At 39.9% G+C, this 17,225-nt stretch overlaps 1 protein-coding gene across 1 annotated transcript; it reads right to left on the reverse strand.

Moving 5' to 3' along the window:
* Positions 1–2,167: 2,167 nt before the first annotated feature.
* CUNH9orf152 (chromosome unknown C9orf152 homolog) lies at positions 2,168–8,045 on the reverse strand. Its single transcript, XM_042043780.1, has 2 exons — positions 7,652–8,045; positions 2,168–2,979 (listed from the first exon to the last, which is right to left on the reverse strand). The coding sequence occupies exons 1-2, from the start codon at positions 7,878–7,880 to the stop codon at positions 2,408–2,410; spliced, it is 801 nt and encodes a 266-aa protein (XP_041899714.1). The 5' UTR covers positions 7,881–8,045; the 3' UTR covers positions 2,168–2,407.
* Between the last annotated feature and the right edge of the window lie 9,180 nt (positions 8,046–17,225).

The following is a 17,225-nucleotide window of genomic DNA, read 5'->3' on the forward strand; positions in this document are numbered from 1 at the left end:
TTAACAAGAGAACTATCTAACTCGGAGCAAATGAACAATAATGCCTTTGTTTGCTAAAATGTATAAATAGTAGGCATACTTGATTCGTGGAGTACCACAAAGCACCCAGGCTTGCACGACTCTGAAATAAATCATGTCTGTCTCAAGTGTGTAATTATTGGCTTGTTGCACACTGGGTAATGAACATGATTTTGTGGACAATAGCAGGAGCTTCTGGCTCCAGAGTATCTGACTGCTCATCCCTAGGATGTGGTGGGGGTCCCCAAGGCTGCCTGAGGGACTGTCCCTCCAGAAAAGGCTAGGGTTGGGTCTGAGTGTTCTGTAGCCACCCCTCATCTACCACCTCTCTGTGTGCGAGGCACAAATGTGCAGGTTGGGTTTTTTCCTGTATTTTTTGAAGGCATCAGTGTTGTAGGTGAGATTTAACATGGGAGTTTATATTTCCCCATCAACAGAGTGGGCAGGGTCTTGCCTGGTTGTGAGGCTGTCAACAGTTAACCTGGGTTCAGAGACTGGGTTGGAAGAATACATGAGTGGTGTGGAAAACCTGGTGCTAAACACCACCTCAGGCTGAGGCAGTGCTCCAGTGTCACTTCTAGTCCCTGAAATGTCCTGGAATGGGAGCAAGGTGCAAGGCTTCAGGGATCTGGCTGTACAATATGGGCTGCTCAATACTGTGTTTTGTATTTGAGGCTCTCAGAAGGCCTGGAATGGTTTTGAGACCTGTAAAAGACATAAGATCTTCTTTTAATGGGTAGCACCAGTTACAAGTAACTCATGTGGGCTGATTCTTTCATGTGACCAGCAGCATGCTGTCCCAGCAGCAAAGGGATTTTATTCTATTTTATTCTATTTTATTTATGTGTGAGTGAAATCATTGCTCAGCAGTGTGAAATATTCTAGAATGGAGGGACCTGCAGGACTGTCCTAACGTTTTCCTTAGGAAGTCATGCGGACTACATGAGGGTCCCGTTTCCAGCTTTGGAAATGGGAACCTCACAGGAATCATGGGCTTGTGAACAAGACATTGAACTAGAATTTCAGGATTCCAGGTTCCCCCATGTGCATAAATCAGTCAGGCTTGCCTACTGATAAACTCAGAGTAAACTTGCTTTATGGCAGTCTTAAGTTCAGTGCTTGAAACTTAGCCTGTGGTAACAGTGATGAAAGCTCCTGCCCATGATGGCCAAACATGAAGAAGTTAACAGGAAAGGTATTGCCCACTTGAGAAGTGGGACTTTCTAGTATTTGAAGTTTTAGTTTTTTCCTGATTTTCCTATTTCATTTTCACCACAGCTGCTTTAGGAAAAAACCCGTCATTTTCTCATTAGACAATTGTGTGTGTGTAGTATTCCAGTCTCTTGAAATGTTAGTATAGCCACTTTTCTCATAACTGAAACTACTCCACTAACAAATGAAAACTTACTGAAAATGTTCTTTCATAATGTCCTTGGAAATTAAATTGAAAGATTCTCCAAAGGCAAAACGCCTTTTCTAAATTAGTTCCAGTCAGTACAAAGCACAGTAGTATGCTAGAGAAGCCTGAGGAAAGGATAAAGTGTTTGTATGAAGGAGTTTACAAAGGAGTTAGTTACTTAGTCCATGCATAAACCTGCACTGACTTTAAAACCAAGGTTTTCAAGGTCCATGTTTAATTAAGATAACTAATTCAATCAAAGGACAATGAAATACTTGAAGTATTTTCTTCCAGGTAATTTGTTTCATGTGGACTAATTGTTATCTAGTACTTTTTACCTGTTATACCTATTAGGTATATCTATGCTTTATCTGTTTTTTTCTTCCTAATCACTCTTTAAATACTGAACTACTGTGAAGAAAAAAACCCAGTTACTATGATATCCTACCCATTATTAAATGGGGAGACATTTCCCATTTCCAATTTTTGTGAAGCCTACGTTTGAAAAAGAGACCTGTCTGAACACTTGCAGCCGGAAGTGGGCGATGCATAGCTCCTGTTTGTGTCATTGAAAAGCACCTGCAAGAGAGGGTCTCCTCCCTCTAAAGATCTTGCAGAAGGGGAGACCTCATTATTTCTCTAATGAAACACTAGGGGTAGATGGGAACCAACAATATATTATGATAAATTTATGTATCAGAAAGAAATTATATTTACTAAGTCTCTTTACAACAATAGAAATGAGCAGAGGTTTTATTAATTGATTTAAAAAATACATCAGAAATTATCTTGAATATCTTGAAAGTGAATGATGAAATAATATGTAAAAAATTATAAAGATATTAAAGATTATCTAGTCAGAATCTTCCGTGGCTAATAAAAGTAGTAGACCCTCAGCAGGTTGATCTGTGTAATGAACTGGGAAGACTACTTGGCTATTTTAAGTTTTAGTTAAGTTTTTGACTAAGTTTTAGGTATTACTGAATGTCCTCACTGTGAGACATATAATCCAAGCCTCCTTGCTGCTTCAGAAATTCTGGGCCCTTTCCTATTTGGGAAAGGGTAAAAGTTCATTTTGTTGCAGGCTGGCATGCATTTTGTAGCAGAAATCTGCTGATGTGCCCAAAGTGCTGCAGTGGCTGATTTCAGAGGAGGCTTTTGGCAGGAGCTTGAAATGTTGCAGCCGTTCTCTTCCCTGGGACTGTTCAACACGCTTGAGCTTCCCAGTTGCCTGAGCTCAGACAGTTCACTTGCTCCTTCATATTCCTTGGTCTGCAGTGTGTCATTTCCCTTTGAAATCAGTCTCTGGTTGTCAAAACTCCATGGTGCCTTGTTGCAGTGGGAAAGCTCCCAGGAATCTCCTTGTCCAGGGCCCTGCCCCAGGCGGTGAGTTCCCAGGTGGACACGCCATAACAAGTTGTCTTCTGAGTCGCCACTGTTGGTTGCCTCCAGTGTGACCTTTCTGACAGGGACATCTCCTCTATATGACTTTGATCTTTTAACTTTCTTATTAATTAGAACAGGGTTGACCATTGATTCTGGGAGAATAGATTCATGTCCATCTGCAAGAGAAATGCATTTGTGCATGTTACTATGGTGACAAAAGTCAAAGGTATGATTTCTGCAGCATAAACTAATCTGAAAAGCTTTAACATGAGTTTATCTGTGCTCTTTCTTTCAGTGGCTGAGAGTAGTGCAAGTTCTTCTGATGCCAGGTTAAGGAGTAGAACTACTTCATGCTTGCTTTTGCAGTTCTGAGGGCATAAATGGTATCCTAGTTTTTCAAATGAAAATGGAAATTTATCAAGACAATATTGATCTAACTGGTACTCTAAGATGCATTAACAGCACAGATTGAGAATCGACTTTCAGTAATTAATTGGTTGTAAGCAAAACCTCTTAAGGCGAGTAGGGACTTGCTCAGTGTGTTGGCAAGTGCTGTAATTTGAAAGACAAAAATGTTCTGTTTGATACAGTTTGAAGTTTGTATTCACAACTTAATAATATTTTGACTATTTCTAGATGAAACAAGTTGTGAATGTCTTCTTTTTATTAATGAGGGATCATTAACATTATAGGCTTGTATTTTATTATTTTACTGCAATTTTACTATTCCAGTCCGTATAAATTGTGTAAATACCTTATCACACTAATGTTGCCTGAATGATCACTTAGAGGAATCTGCTTCCTCTGTGAAAGGTATAGAGTAGCTGTAACAGTGGGAGAGAAACTGGTTTCCTTTTTTTTTTTATTCTTCTACCCCTACAGCTTGATTTCTAAAGCACTATTAAAGCTACTGTTAAAAATGTTTAAGATATTAGGGATAGAAATGCTAATACTTCTTTAATTACATGTAGAAGTCATCAAATTGCTGGACATGACTGGTTGTCTGTGTCTTGAAAACGAACAGAAACCAATCTATTACACTAAAGATAATCCATTGACACAAATGAAATATACTTCAGTTAGTATAAATACAGTTTAAAGTAGGGGCTGTGCAGAATACTGGCCTTATTTACAGGGTTGAGTTATAGCGACTGTGTCTGTTGCAGTATAAGTTTTGAAACACATTACAGGGAGAAAAGTAGACATAGAAGAGTGCCAGTTATATTCTGAGTGTCTCTGAACAGCTGTTTTAAAAGGATTGTAACCCTGAATTTGAAATGAAGCTAGTTCGAGTAGGATGCTGCCTGCACAAATACCCAACAGCAAACCTCTGCTTTATAGCTGCCTTTTGTGTCATCTTTATGAATAAGTATTTGCAGATGTCAGACCCAGCTGATTTACTGGCAGTAAATGAACCTGTACAACAGGGATTTTGCTAAGCAAGGGCTTTTACTGCTGCCTTTGGCTCCCACTGCCAAAACAACAACCCCAGCATAATATCACAGAACTTTTTCTGCTCCTTGGCCATGCAGGGTTGATCTGATAAGAGCTGTTTTGCAGCATGGCTGGGAGGGAGAGCCATGTTAGCCCACATTGGCTCTTGTGCTGCGTTACTGGGAGAAAGGAGACTGAAGCACGTGCAGAGCTTTGAGATACAGGTGTGTTTGTGCATCCATCTGTACAGTGAAGTGTGTTAACAGAATTTCTTAGGGTGACACCACTTGGAGAGCTAAGAACACACAGTTCTCTACCATGCAGCAGTGAGAATCAAAGTTATGACTGGACCTTATCCAAGAAGTAGAGCTGAGCTTGGCTGGCTACAAAAAGGTCCACGTGCAAAACAGAGCCCTGTGTGTTCTGTAGAACAGCACAGTATTGCACCAAGCTGTGAAAACCACAGCTCTCTGTGTGTTGGAGACAAATCAAGAGAGAATGGAACTGAGAGACTGAGGGGAAGCAGCTTTGCACGTTCTTGTGGATGTTAACTCTGCTCTTGGTTGAACTGACATTAATAGGCAACTTCAGGTGTTATCTAGAACCTTATGAACTGGTCATCAGAAGAATTATGATCTGTCTTGAGCTGATCAGAAAGTTCAGAGTGACAAATATAGTCCAGTTTTAATAGTGTGCACTGGTTTTGAGTTTAAGGTTGATTTGATTCCTTGCTTGGCTACAGATGCAGCACACAAAATTGAACAATGACCTTGGATAGAAATGCGATAGTCCTGAACCACTGGGTGTTGAATTAACACACCTTCAGCACTGTCCAAACTTCTCAAGAAAGCTTTCTTTCTGTCTTTCTGTCTTTCTGTCTTTCTGTCTTTCTGTCTTTTTTTTCCCTTGTAAATTGTGTATTACAGCCTTGTTGCAGAGTTGTTTACCATCTGGTCATACTCTGTCATCATCAATAGAAACTTTTAAGGTTCTGGAGTGGCAAAAGTTAATCGTATCTCAAGTTATCTTGGGAAATACTTGGAAGAGATTTCTGCAATCAGAGCCCCAGTATTTATTCTGTTGTGACTGCATGTGCTGAATACTCCCATTTAATTCCTAAAGTAAATACTGTTTTTCAGCTTCTTAGCCAGTAAATAGTGAATACACTGTTGTATTATCCCATAGATGGTGCCTTTCAAATATTGTCATGGTCTTTGTTCTCAAATAATCAGGAATGGGCAGAAGCACGGATGTGGCTCTGTGTATTGGGGAAGAAACAAAAAAAAGTTGTTTTCAGGTGACTTCTTGGTTACTAACCCCTCTGTCAAAAAAACAGAGAAGTTAAAGGTCTTAAGTTCTGTTTAAAGGTCCATGATTTCATGACTCTTGAAGACAGGTAGTGACATACAAAGTCCTCCAGAAAACTTGGAGTTACTGTTCCAACTGTGGTGCAACAAACATACAGTGCTCAAAATCCCTGTGGTTACATGGAAGGACAGCTGGTCTGCCAGGCAGGAGCAAAGCAGGGTTTTACTAGGTAGAAGAAAGACCTTTGTCAGGGACTTTTAAGACCCCAAGGGACTGAAGGTGCTTTCGTTCCATGAGAGTTTTTGTGTCTGGCCTTTGAAGTTTGTGTGTATGTGTGGGGTTTGTGGTGGTGCTGTTGTTGTCACCCCTTTCCCAGTACAGCCATAATTTCCCCCTCTAGGTAGTGAAAAAATTTTCTGCTAGTAGGAATCACTGATACATACATGGACTTCCTTTTGGAACTACCTGAATTTCGGGATAGTGTAGGGCAGTCCTATATGGCAATGTTCATTTCTGCTCCACATATGCTTGAAAACTGATGCATGTAACAGGTGCAAAGTGCTGAGCCATGTAATAGGTTTTCCCAGCTTCCACAGGAATGTAAAAGATAAACTTTTAGGACCTTGAGAACTCAGCATAACTAAAAATGCCCAAACTCCGACTGCTTCTAACAGTGACATGAATTCTTTCCACACAGGCTGCTTGAAGATAGAAGTTCAGTGCAGCAGGTTATGTGGTTTTGTGAATGTTTTGGGGCATGTGCATATGTATAAAAATATTTGTATGTGGATTTTTAGCCCTACTACGTTTTAAACTCCCCAGAAACTGTGCAGTCCTATTTTCTAACATATTTTAATCTTCAAATTACCTTGCAAAAAATCTGCTCTGATTACATTCATTATATCTGAAACTTCATTTCAATTAATCTGAATAAAGGTTTCTGCTCCCTTTTTTTAAACTAACGTATTTTTGCTGTAGCTGATTAGATGGGCTGTTTTTTCTTCAAGTTAGCTGCTTTTTGATACCTGATAATATAAGCTTGTAGATATATTTTTTCTTCCTCATAGAGATCTTAATTCTTTTAACATGAGAATTTCAAAACATTTGGATGAAAGAATATTGAACAAGCAAATCTGTTGTACAGTTCATAATTACATGTTTTTTTCTGATTGTTTTGATCATGTGTGACACAGCCAAATGCTAGAACTGCTGAAAAACTTAGAAGAAAATGTAAAGAATGAAATAACCTAAGTTCTGCACTTACTGAGCTAAATACTGAGAGGTGAATGAAGCATGTTTTGAATACTACAATTAAATTCAGAAGACAACTTCATTAGTTGTCTTAGTATTCTCAATATCACTTTAACTTGGAAAGCTGATGTATCAGTGTAGTATTGTAAGCAGTAGTCTAACTAAAAGCTTTAAAATAATGGCAAGTTTCTTACATAAACTCTGTTTGACATAGCAGGTAGATGAGTGATACATATTACTTGTTTTTCTAGCTATGCACTTTCCAAGCAATATGCACTGAAATACTTTCAAAACAGGACCTTTTGTTCAAAGCTTGTATCTTAGTTACCCACTATGACTTTTAATTAAAGTTATTTTTTAACAAAACCCCAATTTGTGCTTGTTACTTGCTATTTGCCATTGTTTCCTGTAGTCTTTCTTTATCCAGATAGAGAAGGGAAAAAGAGAAAGATGACCCAGAATTGCTAGTTCTGATGGAAGCATTCAAGAGAGCAGAAATATTACAGAATACGTTGCACAAATACACTTACCATAGACATGAAGAACATGGTTCCTGTAAGAGTTACTATTTATGTTTAGAACTTTATTTTACTGGTAAAAAACCTGTAAAACCTTACCTCAAATATGTTCATCTGTTGCAAATACATATTAATATTTCACTGACATGAAGCTTATTGATATAAATATAAAACCATCTTTCAGCAAAAGGAATAAGACCCCAAAATGACAGAAAAGGAATTTACTTTTACCTCTCTTGAAGCTGAACACAAAAAGAATGAAACTAGGAATTATTAAAGATTTAAAGAAATAATTTTTACATTACAAATGCATTTTTTTCTACGAATACAAGCATACCTGTTTTATATACAATAATGTGTGGTTGCAGTTTTTGCTTCTGTTTTATATGGTCATACTGCTCCTCAAGTACGCTTACATCCATCTTGGTGAGCTTCTTATCACCGTCTGAAACCTGTGGCTCTGAGCTATGAGTCACTGAAAAAATACCAGTCACGTATTTGTAAGCCTTCACCATCTGTTCCAACAAGGAAGAAAAAGTCATGCAGAAGCAGGACATTTCCTTCATTGTGCTGGCAAAAAAAGCAAATCAAGTATGAAACATCTGAAATCTTCTTAAATGAAGGGATAACTTTCTTCCAAGCACAGTGACTTGTGTCAGGGGTTGCCTGGTCTGCACTGAAGCTGTGGATGTCAGTCGGGTTGTTTTCATGCCGTGTGCCCGGAGCTCCTGCATACAGAATTCACGATCAGGACTGGATAGCTGGATTTTATGTTTACTTAAGGTTGTGAGCATATGAACCTTTGCCAAAAAAAACAGTGAAGTACAAACCCTCGTTCAACACAGTCAAGTGCAGAAAAGGCTGGGTAATACTGGTTTATGTAGCAATGCTAATTCTTAAAGGCATGCTGTTGTGGAGGCATCCCCAGGCCAGGAATTCCACCTGGGAAATATTTTTCTATGTTTTTTCCTGTGTATTTTGTGTCTTTCCCCCCCACCACTCTCCCTTCCTTAACTTTCACCCAGTTACATTCTTGCTGACGCTCCTTGGGGCAGTGGGGTGGGAGGGGAGGATTTATTATGCCTTCATACTTTTGTGCTTATTGCTCCCTTTTAAATAATATGTTAAAAATTATTCAGACCTGGGTGCAGAATCAAAAAAATATGGGCCAACAACACGTGGAATTGGGAGGCTGGAGACAGGAACACTTTACTCTGATTCATTTAGGACTTCTGTCTTTCTGTAGAATGAAATAAACTACAGGAATAATAATTTTGTTACTGAGAGCTGAGCAAACTCTTCAAATGCATGGTAAGCTAAATTTTAAAACTTAATGAACTTTTAACAGTATTATCTCATAATGAGGCACGAATTTGAAAAAACATGTGGCTTTTGATCGTATCAGGTGAAGTATAAAGCTATGCCTGGGCTGTGTACTCCCAAGTTTTTGTCCCTGAAATAGGTCCATCAAGGGCCCAAGACAGTAGTATGTGAAAAAAAAAAAATGCAGTTAAACTGTAGTTTTAATACAACTGTGTGTTTGCTCGTTTTCATGCAGTGACACAGTTTTGGTAAGGGTTTAAAAGGTCTTTCTCAAAACTAATTTGAGTAAACAGTATTTCCTAAGAGCCACTTTGAATGCAAGACTGAGTTTCTGTAACTCAAATGTCATCCTCTACAGACAATTTACCTTTTGTGTGACATAAACCACATAGAGAAATAAGGCTTGAAAGCCAAACTGTTGATGGAAGGGACAGAGGATTGTCAGAACGGCTGGCTAATAAAGCAGGGTGCATTAATTTTTCCTAAAGACAAGGAGGAAAGGCACTTGGCACAGCTCTGACGTGTTCCTCATGGCTGGGGGAGTGGAGGCACCAAAGCAGCGTCCTGTGCATCCCTCTGAGCTGGGAGCACCCTGTGGCAGCCCCAGGCACCCACCTGTACCCTGCGGGATCAGCACAGCCTCTAGGGGATGCTTGGGGATCCACCCAGTTGCTCGCTGAGCTCCTTCCCAGGAGCAAGACAAGAGTTGCTGTCCCTGAGGCGAAGGCGCTGGAGCGGCCGGGATGGGGGCTGTGGGCACAGCAGCAGCAGTGGGCTCTGATGGAACCCGGGGCGCAGGGACACAGGAGCCAGGAGGGCGCTTGTCACAATGGACAATGTGATGTATGGCCAGAGGAAATAGCAGTGGATTCCACGATGGGTTTTTTTTCCATTTTTGTGGACTTGAAGTCCTGTGATACACTTAGAACTGTGAATCTCCTGCACTGGAAGTGTAGGCTTGGGTTGCTCTGTGCAAACATCCTCCATCGAGCACAACAGAAGTCACAGAATCATGGAATATCCTGAGTTGGAAGTGGCCTACATGGATATCAAGTCCAGCTCTTAAGTGACTGACCTATATGGGGATCAAACCCACAACCTTGGTGTTATTAGCGCCATGCTCTAACCCACTGAGTTAAAGTCAGTGGAATTGTAGGGAAGATTAATAGTTTGAAGTTGCCCTGAGTGCAAAGAAAATAGTAGTTTCTCTTAGAAATGGATAACACTCCTATTGCTTTGACAACAGGTTTTTACTTATCCATTGGTCTATTTCCAAGATACCTTGTGAGGGGGTGTTTTATTTTTCTGGCTGAGAAGAGTTTGTGTCTAGAAGGACATAAACCACAGCTGTTAGACTGGCAATAACCACTCACTTGTGAAAGCTTGCACAGGTTTGTGGTGTCGTTGTGGCACAAGAGAAGTTCATAGAATCATGGAATGTTAAGGGTTGAAAGGGACCTTAAAGACCATCTTGTCCTATCTCCCCTGCCATGGGCTGGGACACTTCCCACTAGACCAGGTTGCTCAAGGCATTGTCCAACCTGGCCTTTAACACTGTCAGGGTTGGGGCATCCACAATCTCCCTGGGCAGCCTGTTCCAGTGTCTCACCACCCTCACAGTAAAGAATTTCTTCCTAATACCCAGCCTAAACTTCTCCTCTTTCCATTTGTACCCATTACTCCTTGTCCTGTCACTACAAATCCTGATGAAGAGTTCCTCTCCAGCTTCCCTGTAGGCTCCCTTCAGATACTGGAAGGTTGTTATGGGATCTGCACAACCTTCCATTCACCAGGCAAGATGTTAAACCCTCTCTATAAAAACCAGCTGTGCTAATACAGTTACATCTGTGTAGCTGAAATGATTACATTCCTTTTGTGCACACACGGTAAGAGCAGAAAGATGTGTTACACTCTGGTAAGGAAGGTGTGTTGTTAGATGGTATCAGGGAACTGAGTAATTAAATCCAAGTTTTGTTTTCTAACAAAATACTGGGGATAGTCGGGAAGCAACAATATGTTATTATAAAATTTGTATAGAAGAAAAAGATGCCATTTCTTAAGATCCATTAAAAATAAAAATGAGCAGAGGTTTTATTAATTGATTTTAAAAATACATCAGAAATTATCTTGAATATCTTGAAAGTGAATGATGAAATAATATATTAAAAATTATAAAGATATTAAAGATTATCTAGTCAGAATCTTCCATGGCTAATAAAAGTAGTAGACCCTCAGCAGGTTGATCTGTGTAATGAACTGGGAAGACTACTTGGCTATTTTAAGTTTTAGTTAAGTTTTTGACTAAGTTTTAGGTATTACTGAATGTCCTCACTGTGAGACACATAATCCAAGCCTCCTTGCTGCTTCAGAAATTCGGGGCCCTTTCCTATTTGGGAAAGGGTAAAAGTTCATTTTGTTGCAGGCTGGCATGCATTTTGTAGCAGAAATCTGCTGATGTGCCCAAAGTGCTGCAGTGGCTGATTTCAGAGGAGGCTTTTGGCAGGAGCTTGAAATGTTGCAGCCGTTCTCTTCCCTGGGACTGTTCAACACGCTTGAGCTTCCCAGTTGCCTGAGCTCAGACAGTTCACTTGCTTCTTCATATTCCTCAGGTTGCATCATAAATGATTGACTGAATCAGGCTCATATCCTGCAGATCTTGGGAATGCCCTTGGAAGTTCTGTGCCTGCAGGTGACAAGACTCTAGTTATGCAGTGCAGAGCTCTGGGAAGGCTCAGCAGGCTCACGTGTAAGTCTGCTGCAGCTGACTTGTTAATAATTACTCCCACCTTCCCAATATGTTTGTGTCTTACAGGTTGTGTTACCTACCTCAGCTGCAGTCCTTTCCTGCCTTAACCAGGGAGAGAACAGTAAACACAATTCTCTGTCAGACACTGGATACTCTTGAAGTTGGCTTCTCTCTACCCCAGAAAAAGCATGTGTCATGTTAGAATTGTTCTGATGTATCATGGCTTTGTTATATATACTTTGATACTCTGCCTTCAGCAGTGACAAACACCTGGTGCTCCCTAGCAAGCAGTGCCTCAATTGCCTTGTTTGTCCAGTGTTCTGAGTTGTTGTCACATGGAGTCTGCCTCTGGACCTTCAGGTAGTTGGTTTATACATTGGGACAGGAGATTTAATTAACCTCATTACAGTTTGAGCTGGCATTCAATACAAACATTATTAATGGTCATAAAAGTTACCCAACCTTTTTAAAATTCCAGTCACACTATTTGACTCTCTGACCTCCTGTGAAAGTGACTTGTGCAGCAGCCTGCCTCTGTGTGGCAGGAGGAATTACTGGGATAGCATCCTTAAACCTGAAACATAGGCTCTGTCTTCAGAAATGCGTGCTTCACTTCTTGTTAGAAGAGCATTTAACGTGTAGCGAGTTTGTATCTTATCAGAAATTATTATTAATTGTACTGTAGCATTCCCGTGGGATCATGGAAATGTGAATAGTTTCTACAAGGCAGTCCCTTCCCAAGCAGTTGCACAGGTAAGCAACAAAACCACAAACTGGATAAAGGACCCAGATGCCTGGTGAAATGAAGGGAACTAATCCAAGTGGTACAGCAGAGTGGTGGAACTGGGAACAGGATTAGCTCAGCCAATCCCATATACATCGCAATTTGTTTCCTTTTCAGGAAAAATCTTGTGAATAGAGTGTCTTCACGGAATTTTTAAAGCTGGAAAAGATCTTTAATGTTAGCAAGTTAACCCAGTGCCACCATGTTCACCATTAAACCATGTTCTGAGGTGGCATTCCCCAAGTGTTTTTTGAACAGTTCCAGGGATGGTGATTCCACCACTTCCCTGGGCAGCCTGTTCCGAGGCTTTATAACCCTTTCCATGAAAAAAATATTCCTAATATCCAATCTGAACTTCTCCCAGTGCAATGTGAGACCATTTCCTCTTGTCCTGTCACTTGTTACCCAGGAGAAGAGACCAACCCCCACCTCACTACAACCTCCTTTCACGGATTTGTGGAGAGTGAGAAGGTCCCCCCTGAGACTCTTTTTTTCCAGAGTGAGCCCCCACAGCTCCCTCAGCTGCTCCTCATCGGACTTGTGCCCATTCCCAGCTCTGTTGCTCTTCTCTGGACACACTTCAGCAATGTCTTTCTTGTCATGAGAGGCCCAAAACTGCACATAGGATTTCAGATGTGCTTGATTCAGTCTCAGGAGGTGTGTGTGGGTGGGTTTCTGTGTATGTACGTTTGTGCAGGTACACTTTGCCATCAAGGCATGTCTGTATGTCTGTATATATATAGACATGCACACACATATATATGTGTGTGTGTGTGTGTTTTCTGTGAATAATTTGCAACCAGGATATGATTAATGAAATGAATTGCAGTTCTAATCTGCACGACATCAGAAAGTACGAGGTTAATTGTGACTTTGATGTGTAGTGAGCTGATGTAGCTAATCCTTTTTATGCCACTGGGATAAACTTGAAAACGGATTACCCGTGGGTTCTGTTCTTATATCACAGTGGAATTCCTTTTAGGTATTGCCTGTTTAGGTATTATTAAGAAATAAAAATAAATTTCTATTGTCATACATGCACACCAATGTGTGATTTCTTTTTAATCAGTCAATCAATCTTTAAATTGAGTTACCTGGAGCTCCAGAGCCCTGTACGCTTTCCCAGTACGCAGCAGGTGGCACTATTGGAGTGGCATGACTGTGTTTGCCTGAATCTGAAACGTTAGAGGTCTCCATTTGGGCTGTAGGTTGCTGAGGAATATAAGCAGCCAAGCCATTTTCTAGCACTGGCACACGTATCTCTGAACAGCACTATATGTCCTGAGAATTTATTGCCATGATTAGGCTTGTGTCAAAACTTGTTCTTTTTTAATTGAACAAACTCCTGATCAAAACATCATCTGAGTGGTTTTCACTTGATTATCCACTGAAGTCTGAAGTGCCCTATTTCCCTTAAGTCTTTTCTTCTATCACAATGGAACCAATTCTTCATTTCCTTGAGGCAAAAAAAAATTGAGAATACTTCATAGTCCAAAAGCAGTGGCTTTTAGAACTTGAAGTAGATGTTTACTGCCCTTGACCTTGGTTGCAAAATCTCATTTAAAAAGATGCAACTAATTTTATCTCATACTAATTAATTTGCATGTAGTAAATTAGATTTTTATTAAAAATTGTTTGGAGGACCTTTTAGGAATAATTGTTGATTTAAAGATAATTAAAAATGCTCATAATGGTTAACTGACTGAATGCACTTCCTGTAACGCTGGGTTTTACTGCACACCTGAGACCAGAGGTATATTACTCATGATATTCGTGTGCTGAATTATAGACATGTTCAGCACTGTTCATGGAGGTTAAAAAGACAGAATACAAATGTCTGTAGATTTTAACTGGCACTGAAAAGGAAAACGAAAGTTACTGGGATAATCCCTTTTCTCTAGCTTTTTATAGTGCTTTTTAAATTTTAATTTAAGTACAAACTTGGAGTGTAAGAAAGTGACTGTTTTATTGTTAGAAAATGTAATAACACAAAGAGAGAAGCAAGGTGGCTGCTATTATTTGGGTTCTAGACAGTAACAGTAGAATCAATATTAATTGTTTACTTTTTAGTGAGATTTTTGATAAGAGCACACACATTTCTATTGTTTGAAAGCACAACCTTAAAGCATGCCCCAGTTACGGGGTGTTGTGAGTAGAGCACAGGACTTTCTGATGGTGCAAGATTATTTTTGGTGCTCTCTGCATGTCCTTGCTAATGGGGTGAAGGATCCTACGATGGAAGTTTTCAAGATGATCTCGAGATGTTTCCTCTGACTTGATCTTTCATGTGCTTTCAGACCTAAAGGGTTCAAGTATGTCAAAGGGAGGGACCAGCTGTCCTTCAGGTCACTCTGAAGGTTTGGTGAGCTTGGGTTGTATGTAGCCCATCTTCACATTTCCTTGATAGGATTCTAATTATCCCTTTTATTCCTTGTGTCTTTATATAAATATAATTAGGTGGTGTGTGTAGGTAGGCATATACCAAATATCTCTGATCCTGCACTCCTTCTGGGTGTCTCTAAAGGCTTAAATCAAGAACACCAAGTTAGCGCTGGGGTATCATACCAAATATCTTGTGCTTTACATGCTTTTGCAAGAAAGATGCAAGGTTGGCTTGCATCAGACCCAGCTTACTATGTTTAATGTTTCTGAGGCTAATTAAAGAGCCACAAGATTTCTTATTGGGAAAAGAATAATTGTGTCAACAGGCTTAACAATGCTTGTTACTAACATGGGCTGCTGTGGTTTATTGCATCTTCATAACTTCAGTCTCTATGTTGGACCAGCTGATCCTTGAGGTTCCTTCCAACCTGGTATGCTGTGATTCTATGATTTAGTACTCACCTATCTGGCTTTGCAGGTGTTGGGAGCTTGGTGCTATCCAGTTTCCTTTGCAGAACCACATTCTTTGCTTTTTTTCTTAATTTTTGTGGATGGTAAATGTGGTCAGAAAGAAGTTGCTGGATTCCTGTAGGTCAAATTCAGTTGTGCTGCTTGTGAGGAGTTAAATGCAGCAGATGTTCTGTGTGTGTTTTTGTGCCTGACATAAGCAGCATTTAAAAACCTCTGTTCTTTTGTATTGACTTGCTGAGGATTAAATAATATTTCTTTGGAGTGTTAGTTGCTACAAAAAGTAAAGTAAAATGCTGAAATTTGCTTTGTTGGAAGGCTGCTCCCTCTGTTGGTTGTCTCATTGATAGGACTGGAATCTCTCCTGTGCGAAACTATCAGCCTCCAAAACTGAGGGTCAGGAGTTGTTCATTTTACAGCTCTGCTATCCTTGCCCACCAAGAACTTCTGAAATTCCCTTTAGAAGTGACAATGTGCAGAGGCAAGTCTAAGAAGAAACCGAACGTATTTACCAGTTAGAGATTTTAAACAAATGAACTTTTGACATCTTCCCTCACTGTTTCCCTGGCCTCCTTCTATTCTATACCAGCTACTTCTCTGGCTGTTTCCTATCCATGGAGTTATGAAGGCTACAGTTCTAGGAGGTGACAACAGCCTGTGGTTTTTTGTTCTCCCAATAGACATAATAGGCATACAGGAATTGTGTGGGAATTTCAAGCAGGGTCTAAAACAAATTGTATAAGCTATCTAACTTTTCTGCCTTGATTTTTCCACCTGAAAACTACAGGATTGTGATTCACTCTTGATAGCAAGAAGATTTTTGTTCCTTGCAGGATGGTGCTGAAAAGTGAAAGGTTTGCCCCTTATTAGTTTCCAATTCAGGCATTGTTTTAGTAGGAATGAGTTTATCTTTAATTGCTTTTAGTCAATAAGATGTACTTATCTGTAAGTGGAGTTTGATAAGAATCAAGTACAACGTGAAAGAACTGGTTAATCTGTTGTTAATGAAAAGTTTTATCTGTATGACACCATCTAGCTTCTGAGATGTTTGCTTTTGAGCATTAGAGCACAAACCACTTTGGTATTCATCTTCAAGAAAATCTGCTGGGTGCATAAGTTAACTTTATTAAGCCTTGCAAATGGTGGTAGTTAGGATAGTCCTCCAAAGAGGATGGTTAAGTACTATTACCATTGTGAGAATGAACATGGTCTTGAAGTCTGTGCAGAGGAGGAAAGTATCCTAAAAATAATTTGTTATTCAGAAGCATCCTTTACTTTGCTTCCTTGCAGAAATCTCATGAGGAATTTGTACTGCACTTCATAATCACTGGTAGCCTAATTGAGTCAAGGAAATTACATCTGTGAAACTAGAGTATATAAAACCACATACAATTCCACAGTGCCTGATTCAGTACCCACTGAAGTCAAAACATCTTCTGCTGAATTCAATAAAAGTGAAATTGGAGGATTTTATGTACATGATTAGATAAAAGCTGCAAATTGACCAATACCTACGAAACTGACGATATAGTTGAGATTATGTAGTTGAGCAATCATTTACATTCTTTTCTTGTATCCATTATTTGTGTGCTTGTGTGTGCTTTTATATGGAATCCTGCACCAATTCTTCATGAGTTCTCTGTAAAGGGCCTTAACTGGTTAATGCAGTACCACACCTGGCATTTTGAATATGCACATGTCAAAAAATTAAATCAGCCAGTAGGTTTGTGGAATAATTACTATACTTAAATAATCTACATTTTCAGTCTCCATGTAACAACTGTGCTCCGGGCTTCCTCTTGTGGAACTCATTCACAGGGATTTTGCTGGATCTTTGTATGTGCCTTCCTAGAATCATAGAGTGGGTCAGGTTGGAAGGGATCACAGCAGGTCATCTGGTCCAACATCCCTGCTCAAGGGTTGTCGTAGGGCACATTGCACAGAATTGTGTACAGATGGTTCTGGAATGTTTCCAGTGAGGGACACTACACAACTCCACAACGTCTCTGTTCCAGTGTGTGCTCACTGCACAGTAAAGGACTTCCTCATATTCAGGTGTTCAGTAAAAAATCAGCCACCTCAATCCATTGCTTCTAAACATCAAGTTCTTATTCTTACAGAGTGAATAATGAGACTTTCCACTGCATTTGGAGGTATGGACAAACATAATGGCTATGACAAGATCGTGTGCAAAAATAATTTAAACAG

Source organism: Corvus kubaryi, unplaced genomic scaffold, assembly GCF_017639235.1.
Source record: "Corvus kubaryi isolate FWS band 111438036 unplaced genomic scaffold, C.kubaryi_AGA036_p1.0 37398, whole genome shotgun sequence".
NCBI lineage: Eukaryota > Metazoa > Chordata > Aves > Passeriformes > Corvidae > Corvus > Corvus kubaryi.

What these genes read in the sequence shown, in the direction of transcription:
- CUNH9orf152 (XM_042043780.1), bottom strand. Translation starts at nt 7,880, where the DNA reads ATGAAGGAAATGTCCTGCTTCTGCATGACTTTTTCTTCCTTGTTGGAA. An exon ending in CATTATTGTATATAAAACAG is followed by an intron (nt 2,980 to 7,651) that starts GTATGCTTGTAT and finishes TTTCTCTTGCAG; the next exon opens with ATGGACATGAATCTATTCTC.